Source organism: Anabrus simplex, chromosome 1 (genome assembly GCF_040414725.1).
Source record: "Anabrus simplex isolate iqAnaSimp1 chromosome 1, ASM4041472v1, whole genome shotgun sequence".
Classification (NCBI taxonomy): domain Eukaryota; kingdom Metazoa; phylum Arthropoda; class Insecta; order Orthoptera; family Tettigoniidae; genus Anabrus; species Anabrus simplex.
Window position 1 is genome coordinate 610,839,443 of NC_090265.1, and position 16,500 is coordinate 610,855,942.

General features: G+C 41.5%; 1 protein-coding gene across 1 annotated transcript in view; it reads left to right on the forward strand.

Moving 5' to 3' along the window:
- Positions 1 to 16,500, forward strand: part of LOC136857205 (glucose dehydrogenase [FAD, quinone]) — a 52,403-nt gene that overhangs the window by 18,084 nt on the left and 17,819 nt on the right. Inside the window, exon 3 of the mRNA XM_068229107.1 lies at positions 13,124 to 13,452. Coding sequence (XP_068085208.1) covers positions 13,124 to 13,452 — 329 coding nt within the window. The remainder of the gene's footprint in view (positions 1 to 13,123; positions 13,453 to 16,500) is intronic.

The following is a 16,500-nucleotide window of genomic DNA, read 5'->3' on the forward strand; positions in this document are numbered from 1 at the left end:
GACAGATATATCTAAGGGCTAGGATCGGGAAGGAAGCGACCGTGTTCTTAATTAAGGTACAGCCCCAGCATTTGCCTGGTGTGACCATGACAAACCACGGAAAACCATCTTTAGGGCTGCCGACAGAGGGGTTCGAACCCACTATATCCCACACATGGGCTGTGGAACATATCTGGATGAATGTAGTAGGAGGTCGGTTACGTGGAGTAATCATCCTTTTATTAATGTTATCTTGTTCCTGTAGATACAGTACGTTGCTGGAGCCTTCAGAGGACGTGTCGCTTCGACTACACAGAACCACGTGGATTTTACGCGAAGGTGCAGACATTTCCTCAACGGTGGACCGGACGATGTGGAACTATAAATTGGCCAGCCAGAACTCCAGACCTTATTTCAGTGGATTTTTATGTCTGGAGGGACATTAAAAACAAAGTATATCAAACTTTAGTAAACACTTCGGATGACCTGCGTGAACGTATTTCTTTAGCAGCAGAGGATGTTCTGAACCACCATGATGTCTTGGCTCGAATGTGTCGCAACTGGATTCGGAGAAGTGAAGCCTGCAGGGAAGCCCAGGGTGGTCACTTTGAACAACTGGTACGAGTTTCACTCTGGTATGTCAGATGTTATGCCATTTCTGCAGCTTATTTACTTGGGAGTACAGTACAGAATCGATATAGTATTTTGAGTCTCGATAGTTCGATATTCTCATAAATCCAAGCAGAGAAATTGATGTACCGGTAACAAAAGTTATAAATCGAGAGTTTCAGTGCGCGAATGCCATGTACGTAGCGAAAGCTGAACACAACACACGGAATACGTGCTCGTTAAAAAGCTAGACATTGACCTTGAACGCAGTTCGGCAGTCCCTTAATCCTATCCTGCACGCGGTTTGGGTTCATTACGTGTATTCGAGCATTTTATACTTTGTTTTTATACACTGTGAGTTACACAGAAAACACTTTGCGTTTTCAACGGCTTATGAGCTGAAAACGGCAATCATAATCATCATCATCATAATTATCACATTTAAAAATTCAATAAAATGTCTGTTTTATATTCATCACTACCAAATAGGAACTATTAGTTAACATTCAACTTAAGAAAGTTGCCTAGAGCGTTTTTTAATTTACAAAACACAATTAAAAATTTCTTTTTTGTGTAAGGCAATCTGTATGTTTTTGTTTTCTAAACTGTTGTGCTCTAATGTTTAACGTAGATAAATTTTTCATGTACACAGGCGTTTTCGTGTACGTTCGTATATGCGTGCTTTTCTATTCGAGATAGTCTCTTTACCATCCACCTGTAATTACGGGGCCCCTACTGTGTGTTAGTGTTCATTATTTTCTACAAGAGAGTGTTAGTATTACGACTTTAGTTCCTACGACCCGCTACTCTTATGTTTGTGTCACTAATGTGAGCCCTGTTCGGCAATGTCCTTCTTGACCATGTGGCTCCCGTTACCTTCTCCTTCTTCTTCCTCTTCTTTTTCTTCTTCTACTGGAGCCTTACGTCTTAACAGGTTTATTCTACCGGCATCATCTTAACAAGCAGTAGCGTAATCTGTTGCGAATTGTTATTAGCACCAGTAGTTAAAAAAATACATATTACTATGCGTAAGACAAGAACCAGCTAAAGCTCTTGGAGATGAGTTTGGAAGTTCGCTTTCCGGCCAGGTCAGGGATTTTTACCTGGACCCGAGTGCTGGTTCGAGGCCACTCAGCCTACGTGATTAGAATTGAGGAGCTATCCGACGGTGAAATAGCCAAGAATAACGGCCGATAGGATTCGTCTTGCTGACCACACGGCACCTCGTAATCTGCAAGCATTAGGGCTGAGCAGCGGTCGTTTGGTAGGCCGAGGCCTTTCAAGGGCTGCAGTGCCATAGGGTTTAGTTTTGGTTTGGTTTTATATAACATGTCCATTATTCGTTTGAATAATCTCATCTGACGAGAATGTAACGTAACATGGCATACACTAGTAGCAGCCTTCAGCTGTTATCGTAGTTCAGTAGTGTGCTATGTTAGTTACATTCTCGCCAGACTGGTTTTGTTGTTGTTATTATTTAGTTTCCGTCTTAGGGGCTTCAGATAGCCCTAGTCATCGGTTTCGGACCCTGGAGATGTATCGAATACTCAGCGTTAATACGGGTTAATTTGCTGTTACGTCCTTTAGGAGATTGGCATATCAGTGGTCATCAGCCCTGTGGTCTAGTGAGTATGGAAATGACCTGAAAAGCTGTGTCGGTGCGGAACCTGTACGAGCGTATGATATAATTATTGGTTGGGATAGGCGCGCCGGGACGTGAAATACGGTACCATCCCCGTTGAGCACTGCGTGAAGAAAGAAGGCAGTTCATTACGCCAACGGAAGCATTCATGTGATAGGAGGTCCAAATGAGTAGCATCGAAATTGAATTATCGAAACACATCGAACGTTTAGTTTCAAAAGAATAATGGACATGTTATACAACTAAATTAATAAAACATACCTACATTGCGTGCCTCCTTCCGGACTGAGTGGCTCAGACGGTTGAGGTGCCGGCCTTTTGACTCCAACTTCGCAGGTTCGAACCTGGCCCAGTCCGGAGGTATTTGAAGGTGCTCAAATACTGTACGTCAGCCTCGTGTCGGTAGATTTACTGGTACAGAAAAAGAACTCATGCGGGACTAAATTCGGGCACCTCAGCGTCTTAGAAAACCGTAGAAATATTTAGTGGAACGTAAAGCACTTAACGTTATTATTATTATTATTATTATTATTATTATTATTATTATTATTATTATTATTATTATTATTATATTATTATTATTATTATTATTATTATATTACTATTATTATTATTATTATTATTATTATTATTATTATTATAAGGTCATTAAAAGCCGAAATACGTGGAAGAAAATAGTAAAATATGCGTGGTTTAAGAGGTACATGATGAAATGTACGTACGTGAGGCAACATCGGTCGCAGTAGTTAACTACAGATTACTATGCGTAAGACGAGAACCAGGTCAAGTTCTTAGGGATGAGGAAGCTGTAATATCGTATTGTGTATAAACATCAAACATACACATCAACAAATCTGAGAAACATAAACAAGGTTACACGTTAGAGGCATGTAGCTGTTAACCTGAACACCAGGCCGACGGTCACTTTCATGAGTACAATATGAGTTATCAAATTATACACAATTCACAGATGTCGAACGTATCTAAGAAGATTTCGCCACAACTACATCCTACATTTTACTATGATGGTGCTAATAACAAATCGCAGCAGATTACGCTACTGCGTGTAAAGGTGATGTCGGTAGAGCACAGTATACCCGTTAAGACATAAGGCTGCAGTAGAAGAAGAGGAAGAAGAAGGTAACGAGAGCCACATAGTCAAGCAGGACAAAGCCGAACAAGGCGCACATTAGTGACACAGACATAAGAGTGGCGTGGTGGTAGGAATTACAGTCGCAATAGTAACACTCTGTTGTAGAAAAGAATGAACTAGCATACAGTAGGGGCTCCGTAATTCCAGGTGGACGGTAACAAAACTATCTCGAACGGAAAAGCACGGATTTACGAACGTACACGAAAACGCTTGTGTACAAAAAATTACCTATGTTAAATATTACAGTACAACAGTTTAGAAAACAAAAACATACAGAATGCCTTACACTAAAAGAAATTTTAAACTTCCTTTTGTAAATTAACAAAACCCTCTAGACAACCTTCTTAAGCTGAATGTTTACTTATAGTTGCTATTTCAGTAGTGATGAATATAAAACAAGCAATTTATTGAATTCTTTATACGTGATAATGATGATGATGATGATTGCTATTTTAAGGTCATCGGCCCTTAAAAACGCAAAGCGTCTTCTGTTTTAATTCGTAGTGAACAAGAAACAAAATATAAATTGCTCGAACACACGTAAAGAACCAAAACCACGTGCAGGGTAGGATTGAGGAACTGCCGAACTGCGATCAAGGTCAATGTCTAGCGTTTTAACAAGCACGTCTTCCGTGTGTTGTGTTCAGCTTACGCCACGTACAATGCACTCGCGCACTGAAACTCTCGATTTATAATTTTTGTTACCGGTACATCAATTCCTATGCTCAGATTTATGAGAATATCGAACTATCGAGACTCAAAATACTATATCGATTTTGTACTGTACTCCCAAGCCATTACGTTGCGGAAATGGCGTAACATCTGGCATACCAAAATAAAACTCGTACCAATTGTTCAAAGTAATCAACCTGGGCTTCTCTTCAGGCTTCACTTCTCCGAATCCAGTTGTGACGCATTCGAGCCAAGACACCAGGTTTGTTCAGAATATCATCTGCTGCTTAAACAATACGTTCACGAAAATCATCCGAAGTGGTTACTTCAGTTCGATATACTTCGTGTTTCATGTCTCCCCAGACATAAAAATCCATTGGAATAAGGTCTGGAGATCTGGCTGGTCAATTGATAGTTCCCCATCGTCCTGTCCACCGTTGAGGAAATGGCTGCACCATCGTGTAAAATCCACGTGCTTCTGCGTAGTCAAAGCGACACGCCCTCTGAAAGCTTCAGTAACGTACTATATCTACAGAAGCAAGGTAACATTAATAAAAAAGATGATTAGTCCACGTAACCGACCACCTACTACACCCATCCAGGTATTAATTCAGAACCGGTGCTGGAAATTGCCTTGTCCTACTGAATGGGGATGTTCCATAGCCCATGAGTGGGATATAGTGGGTTCGAACTCCTCTGTCGGCAGGCCTCAAGATGGTATTCCGTAGTTTGCCATGTTCACAGCAGGCAAATACAGGGGCTGTCCCTTAATTAAGACCACAGTTGCTTCTTCACGATCCCAGCCCTTTCCTGTCCCGTCATCACCGAACAATAAGATCTATCTGTGTCGTGGCGACGTACATCAACTCGTAAAAAAATGGTATTCAGCTGTGAAAGACACTGCACCCGTTGAATGTGGTCAGGATGCTCTCGCTCTTCCTGCATTGTCCTACGTATTGTCCAAGTTGGTACACAAACGGCACGTGTAATACTACGCGCACGGCGACCGGGATCATCGTTTATTACTGTCAGAATATCTTCTTCCGCGTCTAGGATTACATGCTTTTCAAAGCGTGATGCAACACAACCTGTATCGCGAATACGCTGCAGTACAGAAATTATCGTTGCTGGATTCGACCCCCCGTGTGTTGGGAAGCATTTCCCGATAGATTCATGGAGGGCGACCTGTGTTCTGTTCCGCCACACGATACACTAGCAGCATATCATGTTATTCGTGGTATTCATACACTGGCATTATTCAAATACTACTACTACTAATACTGATTCTACTACTACGAAGTAACTCGCATACTAGTACGGACGATAATTCGCCTCTCTGACAGCTGTTATTCAGGTCAAGGTTAGACAGATTGCTCATGCCTCTAGTCCGGTTTCATGTAGGGGGCGGGAAACCGTCCAACCACATCCCCGTCGCTAGGAACAGCAGACAACCGAACCGGCACGTGACAGATCTAGTGCTTTTGCCGAACTACTTACGTGGAACATTCTCCCACAGTCTGATTTCAATATTATGGATTTTTAGGAGACCAACTCGCCGTATGCAGAAACACTCCGTGTTGACTGTACGTAAATAAAGTTTCTTACGTCAACGAAAAAATGCATGGGATAGGATGTCCAAGTGAGTAGTATCGGAATAATTTGCAAAGCACATCAAACGTTTTGCTTCATACCAATAAGGGACATGTTTTAAAAATAAATAAATTAAACGTACTTTCCTTTCGTGCTTCCAAACGAAAAGATCATGTTTAAAGGTAAATCAAAGCCTTCTAGCTTACTGCTGCTTTTGCAGTGCCTATTAAACTTAACAAAATAAACGTTGCCAGGCTGAGTGGCTGAGACGGTTCAAGCACTGGTTTCATGAACTTAGCAGGCTCGATTCTGGCTGAGTCCGCTGGTATTTGAAGGTGCTCAAATACGTCCGCTTCTGATCGGCAGATTTACAGGCTACGTTAAAGAATACCTGTGGGCAAATTTCCAACACCGCGCGTCTCCATTGGCACGTAAACATTTATAATAATAATAATAATAATAATAATAATAATAATAATAATAATAATAATAATAATGGTGGTGGTGGTGGTGGTGGTGATTATTGTTTTAAGAGGAAGTACAACTAGGCAACCATCCTCTATATAACACTAATCAGAGGGAAAATATGGAAGGGGTCCGACACTTCGAAAAATGAAGATATCGGCCAAAGGAAGACAAGGGCCACGAAGGGCGTGAAAATGAAAGACTCCCTAGCCCTCGCAAACCTAATAGCGTCGGGGTCGGAAAAGAACAAGAGTTGACCAAGAGAGGTCGGATAGGATAGATGAAAGTGAGGAGCCTGGCACAAGTAAGTGGAAGCAATGCCAGGACTCAGCTGAGGGCCCCGTGGTCGCTAACCCACGCTCCAAAGTTCTGAGCCCTTGGGGCCCGTTTTAGTCGCCTCTTACGACAGGCAGGGGTTACCGTGGGTGTTATTCTACCGCCCCCACCCACAGGGGGTAATAATAATGGTTCGTCACATCATTCTCTATTGCTACAAGAAATAATTGCACGTATACCCCAAATACCCTGTATATTCTGTGATCTATAAGCAATCGGTTTTCATATATTGGCATTAAGAACAGACTATGACAAAATTATGTTAATTTTTCAGTCAGCAGGCCTAATTTTAGGGTACCTAAGCATGAACAACGTAACATAATGATCAAAAAAGTGTGGACGGTTAAAATTAAATAGGGTATTTACATATAGGCTAAGGCCTAATACAACATTAGGACTACTATAATAAATATTAAAGCCAGCAATTTAGGCTACACTTCTAGTAACAGGAATAAAAGCGTATATTAGAAAACTGTCTTCGTAGGGTAACGATTAATGTAATTAACTGCAGTCCTCGGGGTCCGGGTTCGATTCCCTGAACTGCTGGAAATTTAAGATTGGTATCTGGTCGAAATGATACATGCAGCTCACATCTATTGCGTGTGTGCCTGAAAAAAGAGCCGCGACGCCATGGGATGATGATACAAGTTTGTTGTTGTAAAGTAATGCATTTCATTACAATTCACTTTACGTTGCACCGTCACAGATAGGTCTTTTGGCGACGATGGAAGAGGAAAGACCTAGGAGTGGAAAGGAAACGACCGTGGCTTTAATTAAGGTACATCCCCAGCTTTTGCCTGGTGTGAAAACGGGAAACAACGGAAACCCATCCTCAGGGCCGCCGAACCCATTATCTCTACAATGAAAACGGATAAATACGTGACCGAAGACCCGCAGCCGCTTGCTCGGTGACGTGCATTTTATATAATAATAATAATAATAATAATAATAATAATAATAATAATAATAATAATAATAATAATAATAATAATAATAATAATGTGCAATGGTGCTGCGTGATTTGTCGGCTTATACTGAAGAACTGTACTTCATTTATGGCTTCCGCGGAATAATAGTGGTTCTACTCGTGGTGTTCAAATTGAGTTAGTGTTATCTTGTGATTTTGCCGTTGTATAACAGGGTTTTTGGTTAATATTTAATATGAATTTCATGCCGTAAACGTCTGCCATCTTGGTAAATACGCCAATTATTCTATAGATAACACGATCTAGAGGTCTCTTCATATATCTAATCAACATTTTTGACACAACTGCACTCATTTTGTTTCTTTTATCATCAATTCCATAAAAACCACGAATAAGATATGCAATATTCTTTTTACTATCAGATTTGCCAAGGTCACATTGCCGGCCACTATTGTCACCCATCTTTAAAACTGGCAATGTGACTCATATGTATTTTACAGCCTAAAACATTATTACCTGGTCAGCTTATGTGGGGGTTTAGTTCCGAATTGAGTACGAACTAAGCATAACCCTGCGTGAGACATTGGGATGGGGGCCCTCAACCCCGACACGGCGCGTCCCAATGGCCAATAGTGGAAGTTTCCTGAAAATATACAGGAGAAGTGTGAATAAGACGTAGTCAAATAAGCACTCGCAGATCAACTGAGGAAACTAGAACTGTGGTCAACGGCTTCGATGGCAGAAGAGGACATATGTCTCAATGGCTGAGAGGGAGGATGAACCATAAATGAAATCCACCTCGCGTCTGACTCGGATCGAGCGGCGAAATGGTTAGCGTCTGTTTACCTAGTAGGTACGGCTGTATAGTTACGTTGCAGGAACTAACAATCCCTGGTCCTAATTTCCCAGTGGAAACACTGGACCGATCTTTAATTACAAGCTATGATGATTCGTGAGAGTACAATCAACATTACCCCAGGTGGTAACCAATCCACCCGTCATGAGACGGCTACTGGGTATTCAGATTCTGGGGAACAGGCAATCACGAACACAGAGAAAGTAGGAGTTCTCTGGCAAACTAACATCCAAAACCTTCACATATATTGGCATGTTCACTGTAAATACCTTAATCCAACACGGTAAATTGAACAATCTTGTAACAGAACTCGATCAACAGAAAATCCAGATACTTGCCCTGCAGGAAACGAGATTCGCTGATGAGGACACAACTGATTATGGAAACTAGCGGATCTTCACGAGTAAAACAGACCGGAGAGTTGGTAAGGAACTCCCTTGCCAAGAATGGCCTTCATGGTACATAAAAGTATAGTAAACTCAAGAAAAGAAGTCACTCCCATAAGCAGCCGGCACATGACAATGCGAATCCAATATGCTAACAAGAAATATACAATAGTGAATGTACATGCCCCCACTAACGCGGACAATAAAAAAGAACCGCAATAAACTGATGCATTCTGGGCTAAACGTGAGAAAATCATGGCCAAGATTTCAAAAGAGAATACAAAAATTTTGCTGGGCGACTTTAACGCACAAATTGGTAAAGAAAAAGAACACCAAAAAACGTTTGGCAAATTCACTAACAAAAACGGGTTAAAGACTCATTGAACTCTGTCAACAAAACAATCTTAAAATCGTGCCCTCTTCTTTGAGAAAATCACCACGGAAACAGAAGACCTGGAGGTTTCCCGTTCCAGGGATCGATGAATTTCAAATCGATCACATAGCCATCTCTCATCCCATGCAGGGAGAGGTACACGATGTACAAGAGCAAATGTTGATTCACCGTGCTCGATAGCTGCAGTCGCTTAAGTGCGGCCAGTATCCAGTATTCGGGAGATAGTGGGTTCGAGCACCGCTGTCGGCAGCCATGAAAATGGTTTTCCGTGGTTTCCCATTTTCACACTAGGAAAATGCTGGGGCTTACCTTCATTAAGGTCACGGCCGCTTCCTTCCCAGTCCTAGCCCTTTCCTGTCCCATCGTCGCCATAAGATCTATCTGTGTCGGTGCGACGTAAAGCCAATAGCAAGAAAAAAACGATCTCTACCTGGTGAGAATAAAGGTAAAATTCACCCCGAAGAAAATTCACCATAAGAGGCCACACATACCGAAGTTTGACACGACACAGATTGGAAACACTAATCTGCAAGAAGTGTGGGAAGGGAACATGCAGGCACCTGGGAAAAATTCCGCAACAAAATCATCCAGAAAGCTCGAGAGCAAATTACCCTGAAAAAGAATACAAAACACCCTTGGTGGAATTCAGAATGTGAACGTGCCTTGAAGGAACCAAAGAAAGCATTCCAGAAATACAACAGCAAGAAATCACCAGAAAACCAAACATATTTCAATGAAACTAGAAGACGAGTAGTCAAAATCATCAGGCAGGTCAAGAGAAAATACTTGAAGCAACAATTGGACTCGACTACCGACAAAGGGAGAAATCCGTGGCCACATCCTCAAACTTAAAAACAATAGGACGTCCGGAGAAGGTAGCATCATTGCGGAACTTCTGAAAAATCTTGGGCCTAACTACCACAAGGAACTCACTCAAATCATTACAGATATCTAGCAATATGAACTATTACCTCAGGACTGGAAGTGCGCTCTCATCCACCCATTACACAAAAAGAGAGATAAGACTGACGTGAACAATTACAGGGGCATTTCTCTTCTCCAGGTGGCATACAAAATTCTTTCAGCTTGCCTTTTGAAGAGAACGCAAGAACAACTTGAACAAAGTATTGGCGAATATCAAGCAGGCTTTCGCCCAGGTTGTTCGTGTGCAGAAGAAATATTCAACTTGAAGGCAACACTTAAATACAAAGCATCGGAGAACAAACCGGCCATCTGCATTTTTGTTGACTTCAGGAAAGTGTACGACTCGGTTGATCGACAGTCTCTCTTCGTTATTCTTGAGGAAGTGGAGCTTGATTCCAAGACCCTCAACCTCATCAAGGCAACACTCACTGACACTATCTCCAAATTCATGGGAGAAATCTCTGAACCATTCACGATTGAAACTGGCATCCGACAAGGTGACGGCCTATCTCCGTTTCTTTTCAACTTCGTCGTAGACAAAGTCATCCGCGAGCGGGAGAAGGCATTGAAATACATGGGATACTGGCACCCCATACGACTAGGACGACCCAAAGACGGTATTGAGGTATCCTGCCTTGCTTTTGCAGATGACCTGGCCATACTGACAGATGATGTAGTCACAGCCGGAAAACAAATTAAAACCCTTAGCGAATGTGCTGGAAAGGATGGCCTACAAATTTCCTTCGAAAAGACCAAGTACTTCTGCTCAAAACTTGACATTCAAAATTTGAACACGACATATGGGCAAATCAACCTAGTACCACACTTCAAGTACTTGGGAGAAATACTGGAACCAACGGGAGGCGAGAAGGCTGCCCAGATAATTCGCCTACAAAAATTTCGGAAAGCCTACGATAGGATTCACAACATATACAATAAAAAGTGCTTGTCCCGCCATGCAAAGATCAGACACTATAATACAGTAATTAAGTCCGAAGTCTGATATGCCAGCGAGACCCTTACACTAAACGGGAAAGGTGACCTAGAAAACATTTTAAAAGAAGAAAAAGAATCCTGAGGAAAATTCTCGGCCCCAAAAAACAGAAGATGGTTATAGACTGAGGTCACGCAAAGTGACAGAAGAGCTTTCCAACATTGCAGCAGACATCCGCAAAAGGCGTCTGAAATTTTATGGACACGTCCGCAGACTACCAGAAAGTAGACTGACACACAAGGTTCTCACCTACAAAGAACATCTAAAAAATATTCCATGGGTACTGGAAGCTAAGAAAGATCTGGAAAAAGCCCAGATGAACTCAACTGACACCGTGAACAGAAACCTCTATAGGAAAAAATGGATGGAAAGTGCAACCAGAGAACGAAATGAAAAAGACTGAAGCAAAGTGGACAGAAGAACGAAAAAGGATCCACGGAGAAACGATGAGAGGTGTTTGACAACTCAGAAAACAGAATCGTTAGAGCTTTGCGTGATCCATTGGGTCCATACCCACATAATAATAATAAGGTCCAAACTTCTTGATGACTGGTAAACAAAACACGTATAATTTCATACAGTTCATGAAACTAAACAACAAGAAAATTACGTCCAATTACTGCAGTGACATATTCTGAGTAAAGGTTGAAGTAGGACTAGTTTCAAGTTCACGATTTCTCCAGTAGAGTAGTTCTTTTAGGCGCAATATTTAAATGTGCGGCGTAGAAGTGTACCTCCCGGTACAATAATAATAATAATAATAATAATAATAATAATAATAATAATAATAATAATAATAACCACCTCTACCGCCTCAAGGGCAGTATCCTCGAAAGTGAGACTTTGAGTCTGGATAAAACTGGGGAGGAGGGCCAGTACCTCGCCCAGCCGTCGTTACCTGCTATGCTGAATACAGGCCTTGTCGAGGGATGAGAAGATTGGAAGGGGTAGACAAGTAACAGGAAAGAAGCGGCCGTGATCTTAAGTTAGGTACCAACCCGGCATTTCCCTGGAGGAGAAGTGGGAAACCATGGAAAAACCACTTCGTGGATGGCTGAGGCGGGAATCGAACACCTTTCCACTCAGTTGACCTCCCGAGGCTGAGTGAACCCCGTTCCAGCCCTTATCACTTTTCAAATTTCGTGGCAGAGCCGGGAATCAAACCCGGGCCTCCAGGGGAGGCAGCTAATCGCACTAACCACTACACCACAGAATGAAATATAGCGGGTTTGGTCTAGCAACACCCTGTTCGAAAAGAACAGTGTTCGGCACTTCAGCGGGATTTGTCTAGCGACACCCTGTTCCGTATCGCCTGCACTCAGCTGGAATTGTTTAAGAGCGGGGAAAGGAACCCACGAAATATGAAACAGTAAGAGGCGCGCATCTTGGCATTTTGATTGACAGCGAATGCGCGGTAAATATACATGTCACTGATTTTAATTTTTTTTTTTCCGTATGATTTCTCGCTTCGTTAAACCACGTTCATCGTCAAAGCATTCTTCTACCGTGATTTACGGCTGTTTGTGTTGTGATATCCACTGCAATTTGTGTATTAGGAGTGTTAGAAATAGTCTAAATACATAGGCCGTATATAAAAGCATGGCAGTGTCAATATACCAAACGTTATTGAACTAGGCGTACGCATTTCATATTTTTCAATACCTGCCTTCTCTTGCCATATAAAAGCCTTAGTTAATCTATAACTGTTAGGTTCTTCCGTTTCTCGAAACTGATTTATGATTAAAGAAAATTTATAAAATACCTGAAAAATAAAACATTTAAGAGAATAAACCTGAAAATTAATGTAATTTAATTAAGATGTTTCTCTTTCAGATTTCATTAACACCCAATTTGTTGTGTTAAAAACATATTTTAGCTTTTTCTAGACACATTAAAATTAAAGCAGTGAGGAAACAATTTTCAAATTAGCATTTATGAGGTTCGTTGATATTTTCTAATTACCCACTGCCTAAGCCTTTGACTGTTATTTTGGAACTGTTATTCGGAACATAGTGTGTTTTCGGATCAGGAACAACCGGAACTGTTCCAGAAAAGAACAATTTCGCCCACCTCTAGTTCACGCTAATTTCATGACTCCCCGCCCAAAATCATATCCATTGTAATATGAGATGATTTTATATGTCAACTGTATGATTATGGTACAATATTGTACGATCACTTCTGCTGCTATTCTTAGGTAATGGGAGGTTGCAGTACCATCAATGGAATGGTATACTTACGAGGTACCCCCCGCGACTACGACCACTGGGAAGAGGCAGGTAACGATGGCTGGGGCTACGAGGACGTGCTGTCTTACTTCAAGAAATCAGAAGACAATCTTCAAGTGGAAGAGATGGGACCCGAGTTCCATGGTGTAGGAGGTCCACTCACAATCAGTAGGTTCCCATATCAGCCTGAAATGGTGGAAGGTCTCTTACAAGCCGGAGAAGAACTTGGTTATCCCAAAAATCCTAATCTCAATGGTGAAGTCCTCACGGGTGTCACTTTGGCACAAACAACCTCCAGGTGAGCATTGTTTGTAAGCACTTAATCCATCAATAGGATGCTAACTGAAGTTCCACGTCAAGAAGTTAAAAAACAATACCACTGCCATGTTTGAGAGCTCTAAATAAGATGGGTTTTAATGCTGAAAAACATTTCTTAGCAGACAAAGTACTGTAGGTGCCCCCATACTACAAAACGTAAAATTAAGCATTTTCCTCAATTGTGCCGAAAGTTGAAGGGCTAAAGGGCCCCGAAAGGTTTCAAATTGTGAGCCTTGGATAGCATTATCAAACTAAGAAAAACAAATTTCGAAAATCACTTCCAGACTAAATGCAGTTCCGAATAAAAAGCCTAGAATCGCTTGTTCTTTTCTCGTTTCCTTTTTTAAAAATCGTAGTCAAATTAACTTATTTACGTAATGTGTTCCTTGGATCAATACCTTCAGGCGATGTTTGATTTGTGAAAAATCTTCACACCGAATGTAGTTATAAGGGCTTGAGTGAAACTCTGCATTGACTCACATGAGCGTTGTTAGTGGTACTTAAGTGAAACTCTGCATTGACTCACATGCGCGTTCTTAGTGGTACTTAAGTGAAACTTTGCATTGACTCACATGAGCGTTCTTAGTGGTACTTAAGTGAAACTCTGCATTGACTCACATGAGCGTTCTTAGTGGTACTTAAGTGAAACAATGCATTGACTCACATGAGCGTTCTTAGTGGTACTTAAATGAAACTCTGCATTGACTCACATGAGCGTTCTTAGTGGTACTTAAGTGAAACAATGCATTGACTCACATGAGCGTTCTTAGTGGTACTTAAATGAAACTCTGCATTGACTCACATGAGCGTTCTTAGTGGTACTTAAATGAAACTCTGCATTGACTCACATGAGCGTTCTTAGTGGTACTTATATGAAACTCTGCATTGACTCACATGAGCGTTCTTAGTGGTACTTAAATGAAACTCTGCATTGACTCACATGAGCGTTCTTAGTGGTACTTAAATGAAACTCTGCATTGACTCACATGAGCGTTCTTAGTGGTACTTAAGTGAAACTCTGCATTGACTCACATGAGCGTTCTTAGTGGTACTTAAGCGAAACAATGCATTGACTCACATGAGCGTTCTTAGTAGTACTTAAGTGAAACAATGCATTGACTCACATGAGCGTCTCGAGTCCTAAGGAGTCTTTCATTTTCACGCCCTTCGTGGCCTTTGTTTTCCTATGGCCGATATCTTCATTTTTCGAAGTGTCGGTTCCCTTCCATTACTGTGGTTAGTGTTATATAGAGGATGGCTGTCAAGTTGTACTTCCTCTTAAAACAATAATCACCACCACCACCACCACTCACATGAGCGCTCGTAGTGGTAGAAACAGGCAAACAGCTACTCTAATCGACCGGATAACGATGATCAAGAAAAGGATTGTAAATTTTAGGAATAAGTAGGCCTATAGAATATATTCTCATACTTTATTACATTTTATTTACCTAAAATTCGTAGCTCGTATCCCTAGGATGTTTACAACATTGAGTTGCTTGCCTGAAGGGCTGGTACTGTGGATTTTTTTTTTTTTCATATCGGTATTAGCTTGCATGTGATGGGCTTTTCAAATTGATGCTGTAACATTACCTTGGCATTTTAAATACCTTACTTTCATCTATCAACCTCTGTAGTTTACACCTTATTTCCAACAATTACCTACATTTTTTTAAATACAGAAGTTGCAATGGAAGTATCAGTTCTTTGAAGATGGCATTTTCTTAGTTGTACATCAATTTGAACTAAATTATTCGTAGTGCATTTACATTTATTGACCATTGAACATTACAGGCTTTTCGCCCAAATATATGTTCCCAACAATTCGTAGAAGGATAAAACATTTCTAATCAACAAAAGAATAGCATACTGTAAGAAAAATCAACTTAAGTGCATACGGTCTCGGCAAGGGCTATGTGTTCTTTTTATGTTAGTGAGTACAAACTGCGACGACTGAAAAACTCTAACGCGAATGAACTTTTAAATAATAACTGTAAACGGCAGTTTAATAAGTTTAGTCAACAGAAAAACACAGTAATTCTCTGAGTAGTGACTTTAGTTTTAACGACCCTAATGACCCGGCACAACTGATGTCAGAAACGAGATTAAAGAGTCGTGCGAGGAAAAGCTGTAGCCGGGTAAGATAGTGAACATTGGCCTTAAGTGAAACCGGACAAGTCATATACCGCACCAGTCGTTAGCCCTTCGTTGGAGAAATATTCATGCCAATTTCAAACCACTATCGGTACCGGAACCCTAGGAGGAGTATCAGTTCGAAAGCATCTCCGCAAAGCCCGAGGTAGAATATATCAGGGACGTGTGGGACATCACTACCAACTTCCTATAATATTTGCAAAATGTAACGCCCCCTCCATGGCACTACAGCCCTTGAATGGCCTTGGCCTACCAAGCGACCGCTGCTCAGCCTGAAGGCCTGCAGATTACGAGGTGTCGTGTGGTCAGCACGATGAATCCTCTCGGCCGTTATTCTTGGCTTTCTAGACCCGGGGCCGCCATCTCACCGTTAAACAGCTCCTCAGTTCTAATCACGTAGGCTGAGTGGACCTCGAATCAGCCCTCAGGTCCAGGTAAAAATCCCTGACCTGGCCGGGAATCGAACCCGGGGCAGGCATGCTCCCCCTACAACACGGGGTCGGCTAAAGTTTAGAAAGGTACATGTAAATGTCTCCTCTGCATGGAAAAGCATCGAATCATGGATATTATTTTGGGCTTAGGAAACGAGAGAGCGAGTACGGATTCTTAAATCGGAAGAAATATGAAGCATCATGATCTACGTTCAACAATATGGCAGCTGATTCAACACACAACAGTCCCATGCCATATCACAAGATAACTCCACCCATCAAGATCTACGTCAAACAAAATGGTCACTGATTTAGCACACAATTTTATGGCTATAAATATCCGCAAGATTCGTATTATGAGAACAATTCTGCTGCCTTCGGTGACGTTATCGTGCTTTGCTGTGCCAGTCGAAGACAGACGAAACTCATTTAAAACACGGCGT